At 42.6% G+C, this 14283-nt stretch overlaps 1 protein-coding gene, 1 non-coding gene and 2 pseudogenes across 6 annotated transcripts in view; 3 read left to right on the top strand and 1 right to left on the bottom strand.

Annotated features, from left to right (window-relative positions):
• Window positions 1-14283, top strand: part of OCLN (occludin) — a 62934-nt gene that overhangs the window by 43872 nt on the left and 4779 nt on the right. For all 5 annotated transcript variants that reach the window (XM_054252206.2, XM_008991966.5, XM_035291454.3 and 2 more), the window contains 2 exons: window positions 8473-8688; window positions 11343-11514. In XM_054252206.2, the coding sequence (XP_054108181.1) occupies window positions 8473-8688; window positions 11343-11514 (388 nt within the window). The remainder of the gene's footprint in view (window positions 1-8472; window positions 8689-11342; window positions 11515-14283) is intronic.
• Window positions 1154-1257, bottom strand: LOC118151970 (small nucleolar RNA U13). The gene has a single exon (XR_004740358.1). It is a non-coding gene; the product is annotated as a small nucleolar RNA U13 (small nucleolar RNA).
• Window positions 2764-3141, top strand: LOC118151513 (SNRPN upstream reading frame protein pseudogene; annotated as a pseudogene).
• Window positions 3018-4113, top strand: LOC108590646 (small nuclear ribonucleoprotein-associated protein N pseudogene; annotated as a pseudogene).

Here is a 14283-nt window from a genome sequence, read left to right as displayed (position 1 = left end):
ACAGGCATGTGCCACCACGGTCCGGCCACCAGCCTGTTCTTCGACTCCTGACCTCGAGTGATCCCCCTGCTTTCACTCGCCTCAGCCTCCCAAAGTGCTGGGATTACAGGCATGAGCCACTGCACCAGCCTACTTCCAAGTTTTATCCCCAATGCCTGACTCCTGATTAGTGGGCCATGGTATATGAGATTTACTCTGGGTGCATAGTAGTTTGAGCCTGGAAACCCATAAGATGACACCAGCTGCTGAGTTAATTACAGAATTAATTTGAAGACAATAGCCTTTATTGTTACACTGGGATGGAATTTGAGAAAAGACTGGCAGTCTGACTACTCCTCAAACTCTTATATGTTTTGTTTTGGTATTCAGACTTGATCTTGCTATTGATTTCAATTGTGAATGATTTGGAGAAAGCACTTTGTTTTTCTTTTTTTGAGACAGAGTCTTGCTCTGTCACCAGGCTGGAGTGCGGTGGTGTGCTCTCAGCTCACTGCAACATCTGCCTCCTGGGTTCAAGTGATTCTCCTGCCTCATCCTCCTGAGTAGCTAGGACTACAGGCAAATGCCACCACACCCAGATTTTTTTTTTTTTTTTTTTTTTTTTTTTTTAGTAGGGACGGGGTTTTACCATGTTGGCCAGGATGGTCTTGATCCCTTGACCACCCACCTTTGTTGGCCTCCCAAAGTGCTAGGATTACAGGTATGAGCCACTGCACCTGGCAAGAAAGCACATTTTCTCTGTTCTTTCTTCTCTTTGGATTTTGACAAAAATTAAAGCACGTGAGACTGTTAGGGAAAAGGGTACACAAGAGAGATGCAATCCTTATAAAGTTTTTTTTTTTTCCCATAATTTGTTTGAGACACGATTTCACTCTGTCGCCCGGACCTACAGTTCACTGGTGTGATCACATCTCACTGTGACCTTGAACTCCTGGGCTCAAGCAGTCCTCTTGCCTCATAGCTCACTTTAGCCAGGTCCACAGGTGTGTGCCACTATGCCTGGCTAATTTTTTATTTTTGTAGAGAAGGAGTTCTTGCTTTGTTGCCCAGGATAGTCTCGAACTCCACTCCTGGCCTTAAGTGATCTTCCTGCCTCAGCCTTTAAAAGTTTTAAGTTATGATTTGCAGGACGTTTTTTTTCTCTTCTTTTTCATGTCAGACAGGTAATGTGCAAATATTGTAACAAGATTTGAGGGTGGCACATTTCACACATGTGTGTGAACACCCAATCATCACGCCCACGAACTATAAAAGGGCCAATCTGCAGAACTTTCATACATGCAAAATATCTCTCTATAGTATATCTTGTCACCAGCTGTGCCTCTAAATTGTAAGGCCTGTATGGTTCCACAACATTTTCTGGTGTTGTTTCTTTTCATGAAAACCAGGATGGTTTCAAAAATTAATTTGAAAATCTTATTCCTTAATGAGGATTAATTTTAGTCTTGAAATGAATACTTTATATAGTATAAAATTTAAAAGGGACAAAAGGTACCAGCTACCTAGTTCCTCTCCCTAGAGGCAACTAATGTCATCACTTTCTTTTATATTTCTCCAGAGATTAAAAACAATAAAGATACTGGCCAAAGTACATTGTTTTCTCCCCCCCGCCCCTTTAAAATACTAGCATACCAGAGCTGGGCACAGTGGCTCATGCCTGTAATTGCAGCACTTTGAGAGGCTGAGGTGGGTGGATTGCTTGAGCCCAGGAGTTCAGGAATACCCTGGGCATTATTGCTAAATCCCCTCTCTGCAAAAAATATAAAGATTAGCCAGGCATTGTAACACATGCCTCTAGTCCTAGCTACTTGGGACGAAGGTGGGAGGATTGATTGAGCCCAGGTGGTCGAGGCTGCAGTGAGCCAAGACTGTGCCACTCTACTTCAGTCTGGGTGACAGAACAAGGCCCTGTTTCAAAAAAAAAAAGAAAAAATACTATCATATCAAATGTATTATTAGCAATATATTTTATCTTGGGTATTGTCCATATCACTATGCAATGAGTCGACTGATTCTGTTTGTTTGTTTTTTTTTAATTATAACCAAGAAGAAGCACTATTCTATTTTATGGCTTTATAATAGTCTATTAAATAGCTATACATGATGATGGATTGGTTGATTGAGGTGGAGTCTCGCTTTGTCACCAAGACTGGAGTGCAATGGCTCAATCTCGGCTCACTGCAACCTCTACCTCCCAGGTTCAAGTGATTCTCCTGCCTTAGCCTCCTGAGTAGCTGGGATTACAGGTGCCCACCACCACACCCAGGTAATTTTTACTAGAGAGGGAGTTTTGCCATGTTGGCCAGGCTGGTCTCTAACTCCTGACCTTAGATAATCTGCCTGCCTCGGCCTCCCAAAGTGCTGGGATTACAGGTGTGAGCCCATGAGCCACTGTGCACGCTGGTATACTTAACATATTCATCCTATATGATGCACACTTTTCCCCAATAAATGAACAATATTTTCCCCAGAGCATGGTAATGATGGAAGGGTTTTGGCTCACACCTGCAATCTGAGCACTTTGGAAGGCTGAGGTGGGTGGATTGCCTGAGCTCAGGAGTTCGAGACCAGCCTGGGTAAAATGATGAAACCCTATCTCTCCTAAAATACAAAAAAATTAGGTAGATGTGGCAGCATGTGCCTGTAATCTCAGTTACTTGGGAGGCTGAGGCAGGAGAATTGCTTGAACTCAGGAGGCAGAGGTTGCAGTGAATGGAGATTGTACCACTGTACAATCTGTACAATCTGCCTGGGTGACAGAGCGAGACTTAATCTTTAAAATAAAAGTAAAAGAGCTGTGCAGTGAGTCTTGCACAGTGGAGCGGCCGTCGGAGATGTCTGACATTTTGGTTTGAGGAGCGGTCAGTGACGTGATGGAGTGAGCCAGGGATCACTTACCCCTGAGACGGTCTACCAGAGGTGGAGGTCCAAGTCAAATGCAGAAGGACTGCCTCACTGAGCAACCAAGAGTGTCAGTTGTACCCAAGGCATTTTCAGCAGCAGCAAGTACCTGTGGTGGATTTCCAGGCTGAACTGAGGCAGGCATTCTTAGCTGAGACACCAAGAGGTGGTTAAAGCCATATTGGAATAGCGAGGAATCTGATTCCAAGCAAAAACCAGGCTCCATCTTCTCTTTGAAGCTTCTGGCCAGCTTGCATTGTTTCTAGGAGAACCTGCATCATACCTTTAATCTAGAGCCTTCCCCTAGGTCTTCAGAAGCATCAAGTTTTAACTGTGGACATTGGATTTGGTGGAACAGCAATCATGACTGTGGGCAAGAGTAGCAAGATGCTGCAGCACATTGACTATAGAATGAGATGCATCCTACAAGATGGCCAGATCTTCATCTTTAAGGCTTTTGACAAGCATATGAATTTGATCCTCTGTGATTGTGATGAGTTCAGAAAGATCAAGCCAAAGAATGCAAAGCAACCAGAGCTTAAAGAAAAGCGGGTTTGGGGTCTGGTGTTGCTACCTGAGGAGAACTTGGTATCCATGACTGTGGAGGGGCCACCCCCCCAAAGATACTGGCATTGCTTGGGTACCACTTGCTGGAGCTGCAGGAGGCCCTGGGGTTGGTAGGGCAGCTGGTAGAGGAGTACCAGCTGGTGTGCCAAGTCCCTAGGGCCCTGCTGGATTAACAGACCCTGTCCGAGGAGTTGGGGGCCCATCCCAGCAGGTAGTGACTCCACAGGGAAGAGGCACTGTAGCAGCTGCTGCTGTTGCTGCGACTGCCAGCATTGCTGGAGCCCCAACACAGTACCCACCAGGACGGGGGACTCCGCCCCACCTGGGAGAGCAACCCCACCTCCAGGCATTATGGCTCTCCCATCTGGTATGAGACCACCCATGGGCCCACCAATTGGGCTTCCCCCTGCTCAAGGGACGCCAATAGGTATGCCCCCTCTGGGAATGAGACCCCCTCCACCAGGCATTAGAGGTCCACGTCCTCCAGGAATGCGTCCACCAAGACCCTAGCATACTGTTGATCCATCTCAGTCTCTCTCTCCCCTGAAGTGCATCTTCTGAAATTGTGTCGAGTATTTGTGAACTTTTTGTCCTCTTGTTCTGCATTAATAATAGCTAATAATAAATACATAGAGCAATTAAACTGTGGGAAAAAAATTGTAAAGTGCAGTTCGTAGTAGAGTACCCAGTGTTATAGAGGATTCAAAGGGCATCTACCTCAATGGGAATAGGAACTCATAAGTCATAGTCTATCTTTCCTAAAGCATTCTTGCAGGTGCTTAGTAACCCATGAGCACCTCTGTTCCTCACCACTCTAGTGGATAGAGAAGGAATTGGATGGAGAACATTGTGTCCATCCATCCATGCTAAGGATGAGGTAACTCAGCATTAAGATGTTATTTTTCTCCCATAGCATAATGTACATTCCACAAAAAGAGCACTAATGTTGAGTATGCAGCTTGATGAGTTTTCCCAGATATGAACACTTAACTCCCACCATCAAGATAAAGACATTTTGAGCCCCACATAAGGTCCGCATGGGCCCTTTCTCCATCAGTACCCACCCCGAGGTAACTGCTGTTTTGATGTCTGTCATCATCTGTTTATGTATTGTTATTGGACTTGATATAAAATGGAATCATGCAATTTACTCTCATATCTGGCTCCTTTTGCTTATAATGTCCTATACCTTAGAATTTTAAGGTAGTCAGTTTGGAGAATTAATCCTGCATTGGGGACTCCAGAATTTAGCTGCAGATGTGTCTCTCCAAACTTACCAAATGAACTTGGGAGAGCCCTATTAGGTACACTCCCCACTATCCTGACCATACCCAGGTTGAATTACCCTTCATAAATCAAGAAAGTTGAATGTTGCTGCAGTGCAAAGCTTTCAAAGCAGGCTGACTCCTTGCAGTGTCAAATGAGATCATTGTTTGGTAGTAATAGGCTGGTAGGATGATATTAGGACTTTTATCCAAGTTAGAGGAATTATAGAAATCCAGTTTACACTAGTTTACGGCTGGGGATGTTGTTCAAGCTGATAATCCCAGCAGTTTGGGAAGCCAATGAGGTGTGAGGATTGCTTGAGGCTAGGAGTTCAAGACCAGCCTGAGCAACATAGGGAGACCCTGTCTCAATTTAAAAAAAAATCATGGAAAAAAGGGAAAAAGGAGGAATTATCTGAGGCCCAAGAATGCCTCTAGCTTCAGGCATGACATAATCAAGGGATTCAGAAGATGGCAGGGCTCTATGCTCTCTTTCATCTGTTGATTTTTTGACTTTATTCTCAGTTCAGCTTCTGTTGTGGCAGAATAGCCACCTGTTTTTTTTTTTTTTTAACTTTTTAGAGACAGGGTCTCACTGTTTCACTCAGGCTGGAGTGCTGTGGTGTGATCGTAGCTCACTAAATCCTCAAACTCCTTCGCTCAAGTAATCCTTCTGCCTCAGCCTCCTGAGTAGCTAGTACTACAGGTGCATGCAACCACGCCTGGCTTGTTTCTGTTTTTTGTTTTTTTGAAATGCAGTCTAGCTCTGTCATACAGGCTGGAGTACATTGGTGCCATCTTGGCTTACTGTAACCTCTACCTCCCAGGTTCAAGCAATCCTCCCACCTCAGCCTCCCGAGTAGCTGGGATCACAGCCATTCACCACCACACCCGGCTAGTTTTTGTATTTTTAGTAGAGACAGGGTTTTGACCATGTTAGCCAGGCTGGTCTCAAACTCCTAATCTCAAGTGATCCCCCTGCCTTGGCCTCCCAAAGTGCTGGGATTACAGGTGTGAGCTACCCCACCCAGCCGGCTTGTTCTTTTCATTCATTCATTTGTTTTATTCTCACACACACTCCTTCATGCTGCCTTTGTTGCCCCTACCTTGCCCTGACTCTCAGTGTAGTTGTTGTGCACTTTCTCCACCCCTATTTTGTGGCCTCCATGAGAACATGGACCTGGTCTTCCCATGGTCACCTGGCTCAGTACTCTACGCATGTTAGGTGTGCAGGATATTTACTGAATTGAAAACATTCATAAGAATCCTTTTCTTATTATACACAGAGTCAGTGAAGGGAGAGAAACAATCCATGATCAACATCCAGTGCCATGACTGTTAGAGTGATGTTTGTTATACACACTGTATTTTAGAGCTGCCATCATTATTGGGAGGCATATCTAAGTCTTGCTTATCAGAGAACATTCTCCTGGCTTCAAGGATGATGGTGACCCGAAAAGGGCCAATCAGAATGTTTTTGCTTATATAAGCTTTGGGAAAGGGAACTTAATGCTAGACTGAAAAGATAATGCAGCTAGGGAAATGTGGATAGCCCAGGCTGGGCAACATAGTGAGACCCTGTCTCTACAAAAAAATTAAAAATTAGCCCAGCGTGGTGTTGCTCACACTTGTAGTCAGTACTTTTCTTGTGAAACATTTTGCTTTTAGCTTTCATGCTAGATCAAGTATGCTAATATTTTAAAGAGTGTAGGAGGAGGGGAGGACAACTTCCAAGGTAAAGATATATATCAGTGTCATAAAAATTCTGGCAGGAGGCCTGCTTTTGATGTTTTACTTTTTGTTTTATGTTTTTTTTCTAATTTATTTTGCCCTTTAGTTTCCTCTCTCTTTGGCCCCACCCCTAAAATAGATCCACTGCATTCTAAATGTTTTGTTTTGCTCCCTCAAAGAAGAAGCATAGTACCTGGCAGTTTTGGCAGAGTGTCTTGGAACTTGTTAATCATTGACTCATGGAGAAAGTCACATTTTCCCTCCATTAGAAGTAACATTAGCATAGCACACAAAGCCATATTACCTGAATAAAAATTTTTTTTTTTCGTGACAGAATCTCATTCTGTCACCCAGGCTGGTATGATCTCAGCTCACTGCAACCTCTGCCTCCTGAGTTCAAGCGATTCTCCTGCCTCAGCCTTTCAGGTAGCAGGGATTAAAGATGACTGCCACAATGCATGGCTAATTTTTATATTTTTTGTAAAGACACGTTTCCGCCATGTTGGCCAGGCTGGTCTTGAACTACTGGCTTCAAGTGATCTGCCTACCTTGGCCTCCCAAAGTGCTGGATTACAGGTGTGAGCTACTGCCCCTGGCCATAAATCTTCAAAGAAGAAATAAATACCACTCTCATCTGCATCTACACACATATACCCCAAAGAGTCTACAAGAAATTTTGTGCTTAGAAATCTAAGACTCCGACAACAGAGCAAAAGCATGTGTAGCTCACTTAGAACAGGGACTAAACCTGGCAGTTTATAAAGCTCAGTATGATAGTTTATGTAAACTGGCATCAAAAAGAAATGCTTCAGACATTTTGAATAGTTGATTAGAATAGCTAGGCTGATACTTGGCAAGTCATTCTTTGGTCTTTTCATTTCTGTTTTTCCCCTTTTCTATCGGAAAATGAAACATTTCTTTTACTCAGAAGTAGTTCCCACTTTCAACATTGGTGTTTTATTCCTCAGTTAGGGTTATTTTCATGTTTGTGGCTGAAACGTAAGCAATTTAAATATGCAATTCTAATGCAACTTTAAATAATTTTATTAGAAAAAATAGTAAGTGTGTGACAATAACCCTTCTGTTCATTCTACTGGCTTCAGGATTAACAGCAATTTTAAAAAGAATCCTAAAAGGACTCTTAACTTTATTGCAATGTAAAGCTTTTCAATTTTTTAGTTTAGATATTTAGTTTATTCTGCAAGATTTTATCTTGAGAATTGATATATGGGAGTATAAGATTAATATTATAGGCCGGGCACGGTGGCTCACGCCTATAATCCCAGCACTTTGGGAGGCTGAGGTGGCTGGGTCATGAGGTCAAGAGATTGAGACTATCCTGGCCAACATGGTGAAACGCCGTCTCTGTTAAAAATACAAAAATTAGCTGGGTGTGGTGGCACATACCTGTAGTCCCCAGCTACACAGGAGAAGGCTGAGGCCGGAGAATTGCTTGAACCTGGGAGGCAGAAGTTGGAGTGAGCTGAGATCATGGCACTGCAATCACGCCACTGCACTCCAGCCTGGCGACAGAGCGAGACTCCGTCAAAAAAAATAAATAAATAAAGATTAATATTATAAAGAGCATATGTACATTCTTCCCCACGCAGCATTCCATGGAACTAGAAGAACCTGTATAAAATAATCATGATCATTATTTTCCTGATAGCCTTTGTAGAGTATGTCCCTGGCACAGGTTAAGTAAATGCTTCTTGTAGATCAGCCTGAACTTTTAAAGTGAAATCTGAGATCCATTGTACTTAGAAGGTTTAAAAATGGCTAATCCCCTTTAAATTGGAAGCTACTACTTGTGTTTTAGGGGACCCTGAGCCGCTGTCAAATTGAATGCAGGAAACTAGGCATCTGCTCGGTGTTGAGCATATGAAGTCCTTGTGTGAGTACACCTGCATGCAGATGTCTCCTGGTGTTTGTTATTGCTGTGCTCTGTGATTACAGTGCACTGGCAAGTGGCTATAGCATAGTCAACAATGATGCCTGTTTTTATTAGGGTTCCTGAAGTGGTTCGGGAGCTTCCAGTGACTTCACCTGTGGATGACTTCAGGCAGCCTCGTTACAGCAGCAGCAGTAACTTTGAGACACCTTCAGAAAGGACTCCTGCAAAGGGAAGAGCAGGGAAGTCAAAGAGAACAGAGCAAGACCACTATGAAACAGACTACACAACTGGCGGCGAGTCCTGTGATGAGCTGGAGGAGGACTGGATCAGGTACCGAGTCAGCTCTCCCTTTCCTGGGCCACATGCACCTTCTGATGATTAAAGGTGACCAGTCAGGTGTTGGAGTTGTTGCCTCTTAAATTGAGGTCACTGCTGTAATTTCAGTCTTTGCCAACCAGGACTGGAGACAGTGTTTTGTGTGGTGTTGTTGGTTTTTTCTTTAGCACCCTTTTGTGATAAAGACTGAAGTGGAGGCTGGGCGTGGCTCACGCCTATAATCCTAGCACTTTGGGAGGCCAAGGTGGGTGAATCCCCTGAGGCCAGGAGTTTGAGACCAGCCTGGCCAACATGGTGAAAACCTGTCTCTACTAAAAATACAAAAATCAGCTGGGCATGGTGGCAGGCACCTGTAATCCCAGCTACTCTGGAAGCTGAGGCAGGAGAATTGCTTGAACCCTTAAGGCAGAGGTTGCAGTGAGCAGAGATCATGCCATTGCACTCCAGCCTGGGTGACAACAGAGTGAACTCCATCTCAAAAAAAAAAAAAAAAAAAGCAATGCCAAAGGAAAACCATAGCACTGTCTGGGAATTTTACAATCAGTAAAACAAAGTTCCTCTATACCCAGATTTTATTTGAAAGGCCTTTCTTTGGTGCTTTTGTTTTTCTTTTCTTTTCTTTTTTTTTTTTTTGAGACAGAGTTTCATTCTGTTGTCTAGGCTGGAGTGCAGTGGCACAATCTTGGCTCACTGCAACCTCCACCTCCCAGGTTCAGGCAATTCTCCTGCCTCAGCCTCCTGAGTAGCTGGGATTACTGGAGTGAGCCACCACGCCCACATAATTTTTGTATTTTTAGTAGAGATGAGGTTTCACCATGTTGGTCAGGCTGGTCTCAAACTCCTGACCTTGTGATCCACCCACCTTGGCCTCCCAAAGTGCTGGGATTACAGATGTGAGCCACCATGCCCAGCCTCTACTTCAGTCTTTATCACAAAAGGGTGCTAAAGAAAAAACCAACAACACCACACAAAACACCGGTTTTGTTTTTTGAGACCGGGTTTAGCTCTATTGCACTGGCTGGAGTGCAGCCTCCCAAAGTGCTGGGATTATAGGCCTGAACCACCTCGCCTGGCCAGCAATTACTTTTTAAATTAAGCTTTCATGGTAAGACCAGAGTTTCTTTTAAAGTTTAATCCAAAGAACTTTGGCAAAGAGTTTTGTAAACGATTGAGGTAACAATTTAGTGTTTGGCTACGGTTCTGGTTAAGCTTCTTTGTGTGTTGGTGGTTTTCTTCCGGTCTACCCACCATCACCAAATGTATTTGTATATGAGGTGTAGCCTTCCTATGCCTGAGTATTCTGAGGACTAAGACCCACATCAGAAACATTTGCAATGTGAATGGTAATCAAAACATTCCTTCTCAGAAAGTGAGGAAGGATAGGTGGGGCATGGATAGCTTGAGATCCTCAATTCACTGATGATTCTGATACTTTATCTTCCCCTCTGCCCTCAAGAGTTTTTGGCCTGATTTAGCCACCTATCTGTAAAATATTCACCTAACTTGTATCATGGAAGATTTTATTGAAAACTTTCAAAATCCAGAATTCTTGTTTCCCTTTTGATCAAATCATTTAAGTTTCTCCCCTCTGTAAAATGAAGGTATTAGAATGTTAGGTCTAAAATTTGAAATTCCACATCATTGTGAAACTCCAGCCCTGTGAAAGGATTCAAAGTATTTTCTCTATGGATTATGTGTTGATGGCATCATCTTCCTGTGTCAGAAGTAGCTGGTATATTGAGAGATAAATATGATACAGAATTTCAGTTTTTCTTCCTTATACTTTAATGAATTGCCAGATTATTTTAACAGTGAGCACATATTTTTATACATGTACATTTTTAATGTCTATTTTTGTTATGAAAGGACTAGATAAGCAATTTCCACTTTGGAAAAACAAGACCAAAACATAAATAAACCAGTTTGAAAACTATGGGTGGTGGCAGGAAACAGCTACTTCCAGTCAGCTGTGCTACCACTGTGGTGATCAAAGCAGACTTTGTGTTCCAGAACTCCAGTTTTAAGACTTTAAACAGGCAGGGCACAGTGGCTCACGCCTGTAATCCCAGCACTTTGGGAGGCTGAGGCAGGTGGATCACCTGAGGTCAGGAGTTTGAAACCAGGCTGGCCAACATGGTAAAACCCCATCTCTTTTAAAATACAAAACTTAGCCAGGCGTGGTGGCTGGCACCTGTCATCCCAGCTACTTGGGACGCTGAGACACAAGAATCACTTGAACCCAGGAGGTGGAGGTTGCAGTGAGCTGAGATTGCGCCACTGCACTCCAGCCTGGGCAACAGAGAGAGACTATAAAAAAAAAAATGTCTTTAAACATAACTAGTCCATTACTGATATTGTGTATGGAGAATAAATGAGTTTCTATGACTTGTACCTTCAATTTTGTAAATGCTTTTCAAAGTTATTTCTACAAATTATGTAGGCATAGTTATTTTTAAAAAATGAGCAGTAATAATCATTCTTAATAGAACTTGTTTGTGTTCTAGCTCCCTTTCTCCATAAGAAACAAAAAGGAAACAAGAAAATGTCATTCTCCCTACCCCACCAGCTTTATTATCTTTGAGGAAGGAGCGTTGAATTTTATGTCTGCTAAGGATATATATGTAATTCTTTTCTCTCCCACCTTTTAGGGAATATCCACCTATCACTTCAGATCAACAAAGACAACTGTACAAGAGAAATTTTGACACTGGCCTACAGGAATACAAGAGCTTACAATCAGAACTTGATGAGGTCAATAAAGAACTCTCTCGTTTGGATAAAGAATTGGATGACTATCGAGAAGAAAGTGAAGAGTATATGGTAAATTCAACCTGATATTTGTATATTATATAGATTGAATCTCATCTGTGGAGATATACAGCATCCTTTATATTAATGTTTATTTTTTTTAAAAAGTGCTAGTAATTATCAAACTAAGTTCATTGAAGAATAGTTGAGATTGGGTTCTGGATGAAATTCTTTTTTAATAGAAGTCTGTACTAATGTGTAATAGTTAAGAATTACAAAGCACTATTCTATGTACATCTATCCTATTTAAAATAAAATAGCCAGGCCAGGCATGGTGGCTCATGGCTGTAATCCCCCACACTTTGGGAGGCCGAGGCGGGTGGATCACCTGAGGTGAGGAGTTCGAGAATAGCCTGGCCAACATGACAAAACCTCGTCTCTGCTAAAAATACAAAAAATAGCCAGGTGTGGTGGCAGATGCCTGTAATCCCAGCTACTGGGGAGGAGGCGGAGACAGGAGAATTGTTTGAACCCGGGAGGGAGGTTGCAGTGAGTTGAGATTGCGCCATTGCACTCCAGCCTGGGTGACAAGAGTGAGACTCCATCTCAAAATAAATTAAAAAATAGCACTGTTGGCGGGGTGCGGTGGCTCACGCCTGTAATCCCAGCACTTTGGGAGGCCGAGGCGGGTAGATCATGAGGTCAAGAGATCGAGACCATCCTGGTCAACATGGTGAAACCCTGTCTCTACTAAAAATACAAAAAATTAGCTGGGCACGGTGGCGCATGCCTGTAATCCCAACTACTCAGGAGGCTGAGGTAGGAGAATTGCCTGAACCCAGGAGGCAGAGGTTGTGGTGAGCCAAGATTGCGCCATTACACTCCAGCCTGGGTAACAAGAGCAAAACTCCGTCTCAAAAAAAAAAAAAAAAAAAAAAAAAACGGCACTGTTATCTTTTCTATGTATAAAGCCAATTCATTCTTTCTGTAGAAAAGAACTTGAACAACACAGAACTGTATACCGAAAAAGAAATCACCTTAAATCCTACTCTCAAGAAATCCTTATCATCAAAATACTGTTAAAACAACCTCTCCAGGCAGGAGTCACATAACCTTCTTTAGGAAAACATCTTCCATGTTTCATTTGCTTTCTTCCTGTGTTTTAAATCAGCAGTTTATGGTTATCTTTTTTTTTCCTCCCTTGATCACCTGGCTGAGACCGTATTTGTCCATGTAAAGTTACTGTTTTTTTTTTTTAATCCATCCTTTTCATACTGTATTTGGTATACATACTGAAATTAATATAGTTACCCCACCTTTTAGAGGGAGATTAGTCTCTTGTTTATTTGTTCCTTTATTTAACAGTCACTTATGGACTCAGGGATATCTGTTTTATAATCCAAGCCTGCTTTATTTTGTAGCTCTAATTGTTCTCACTTTGACCATTGGGAACTCTTTCAGTCACTTCCTGTGTCCCTTTTACGGGCTCTTATCATTGTGGGGTTTTATCTTTTAAAAAAAAACAACAACATTCTTGCACTGCTTATTTCTGGCTTTTTTTTTTTTTACACTACAGCAAGTTATTGTTTTGTATCAATAATAAAGACCTACTTTTAAGTTTTTTAATGTGTTAGAATTAGGTAAACAATTTTCAATTTGATGGTTGTATCATAATTTAAGAGTTATTTTCTATGGATAGATATTTAAGTATGTCTTCCCCTACTCCAGTAATACCAGTATATACTGGTGAACCTCTCCGTTTTTGCTCTCTTGTCTGCCTAATTTTTTTTTTTTTTTGAGACAAAGTTTCGCTCTTGTTACCCAGGCTGGAGTGCAATGGCGCGATCTCGGCTCACTGCAATCTCCGCCTCCTGGGTTCAGGCAATTCTCCTGCCTCAGCCTCCTGAGTAGCTGGGATTACAGGCACGTGCCACCGTGCCCAGCTAATTTCTTTGTATTTTTAGTAGAGACGGGGTTTCACCATGTTGACCAGGATGGTCTCGATCTCTCGTGATCCACCCGCCTCCGCCTCCCAAAGTGCTGGGATTACAGGCTTGAGCCACCGCGCCCGGCCATTTTTTTTTTTTTTTTTTTTTAATGTGGAGTCTTGCTCTGTTGCCGAGGCTGGGGTGCAATGGCTCGATCTTGGCTCACTGCAACCTCCGCTTCCTGGGTTCAAGCGATTCTCCTGCCATAGCCCCCCAAGTAGCTGGGATTACAGGCATGCACCACCACACCTAGCTAATTTTAATATTTTTAGTAGAGACAGTGTTTCACCATGTTAGTCAGTCTGGTCTCGAGCGCCTAACCTCACTCAAGTGATTGCCTGCCTCAGCCTCCCAAGGTGCTGGAATTACAGGTGTAAGCCACGGTGCCCAGCCTGCTTATCTAATTAGAACTAATTCCAGAATGTGAAATTGCTGAGAGCCAGAGGGTATGTACCTTTAAACTTCTGTTGCAAAATTCCTCCAGAGAAATTGCACTAACTGCATCTTCCTAGTGATGCAATACAGGGCTCATTTGATGCACATCTCACTTATACCTGAAAAATTTTTCTGCCATTTTTCAGTTGAGGTGACCTGCTTTTTAGTTTTGACATATTCACATCTTTATATAGTTAGACTTTTGTATTTCTTTCATGGTTTCTATATGGTGTTATAGATCTTTCTTAATTCAGTAAACATTTGTTGATCACCTATTGTTCGTTGATGATGTGGAAATGCTGAGGTTAGAGACATAAAATCCTGTTCCCACCCCCAAAGAGCTCTCATATTTTATGAAAAAACTGGCATCTAAAACAAGAGAACAAAAACAAAAACACCCTGACATCTAAACAATTTA

The sequence above is a fragment of the Callithrix jacchus genome, chromosome 2 (assembly GCF_049354715.1).
Source record: "Callithrix jacchus isolate 240 chromosome 2, calJac240_pri, whole genome shotgun sequence".
NCBI classification, from domain to species: Eukaryota; Metazoa; Chordata; class Mammalia; order Primates; family Cebidae; genus Callithrix; species Callithrix jacchus.
The sequence above is the reverse complement of the archived record's forward strand: the minus strand, read 5'-3'. Positions and strand labels throughout refer to the sequence as shown.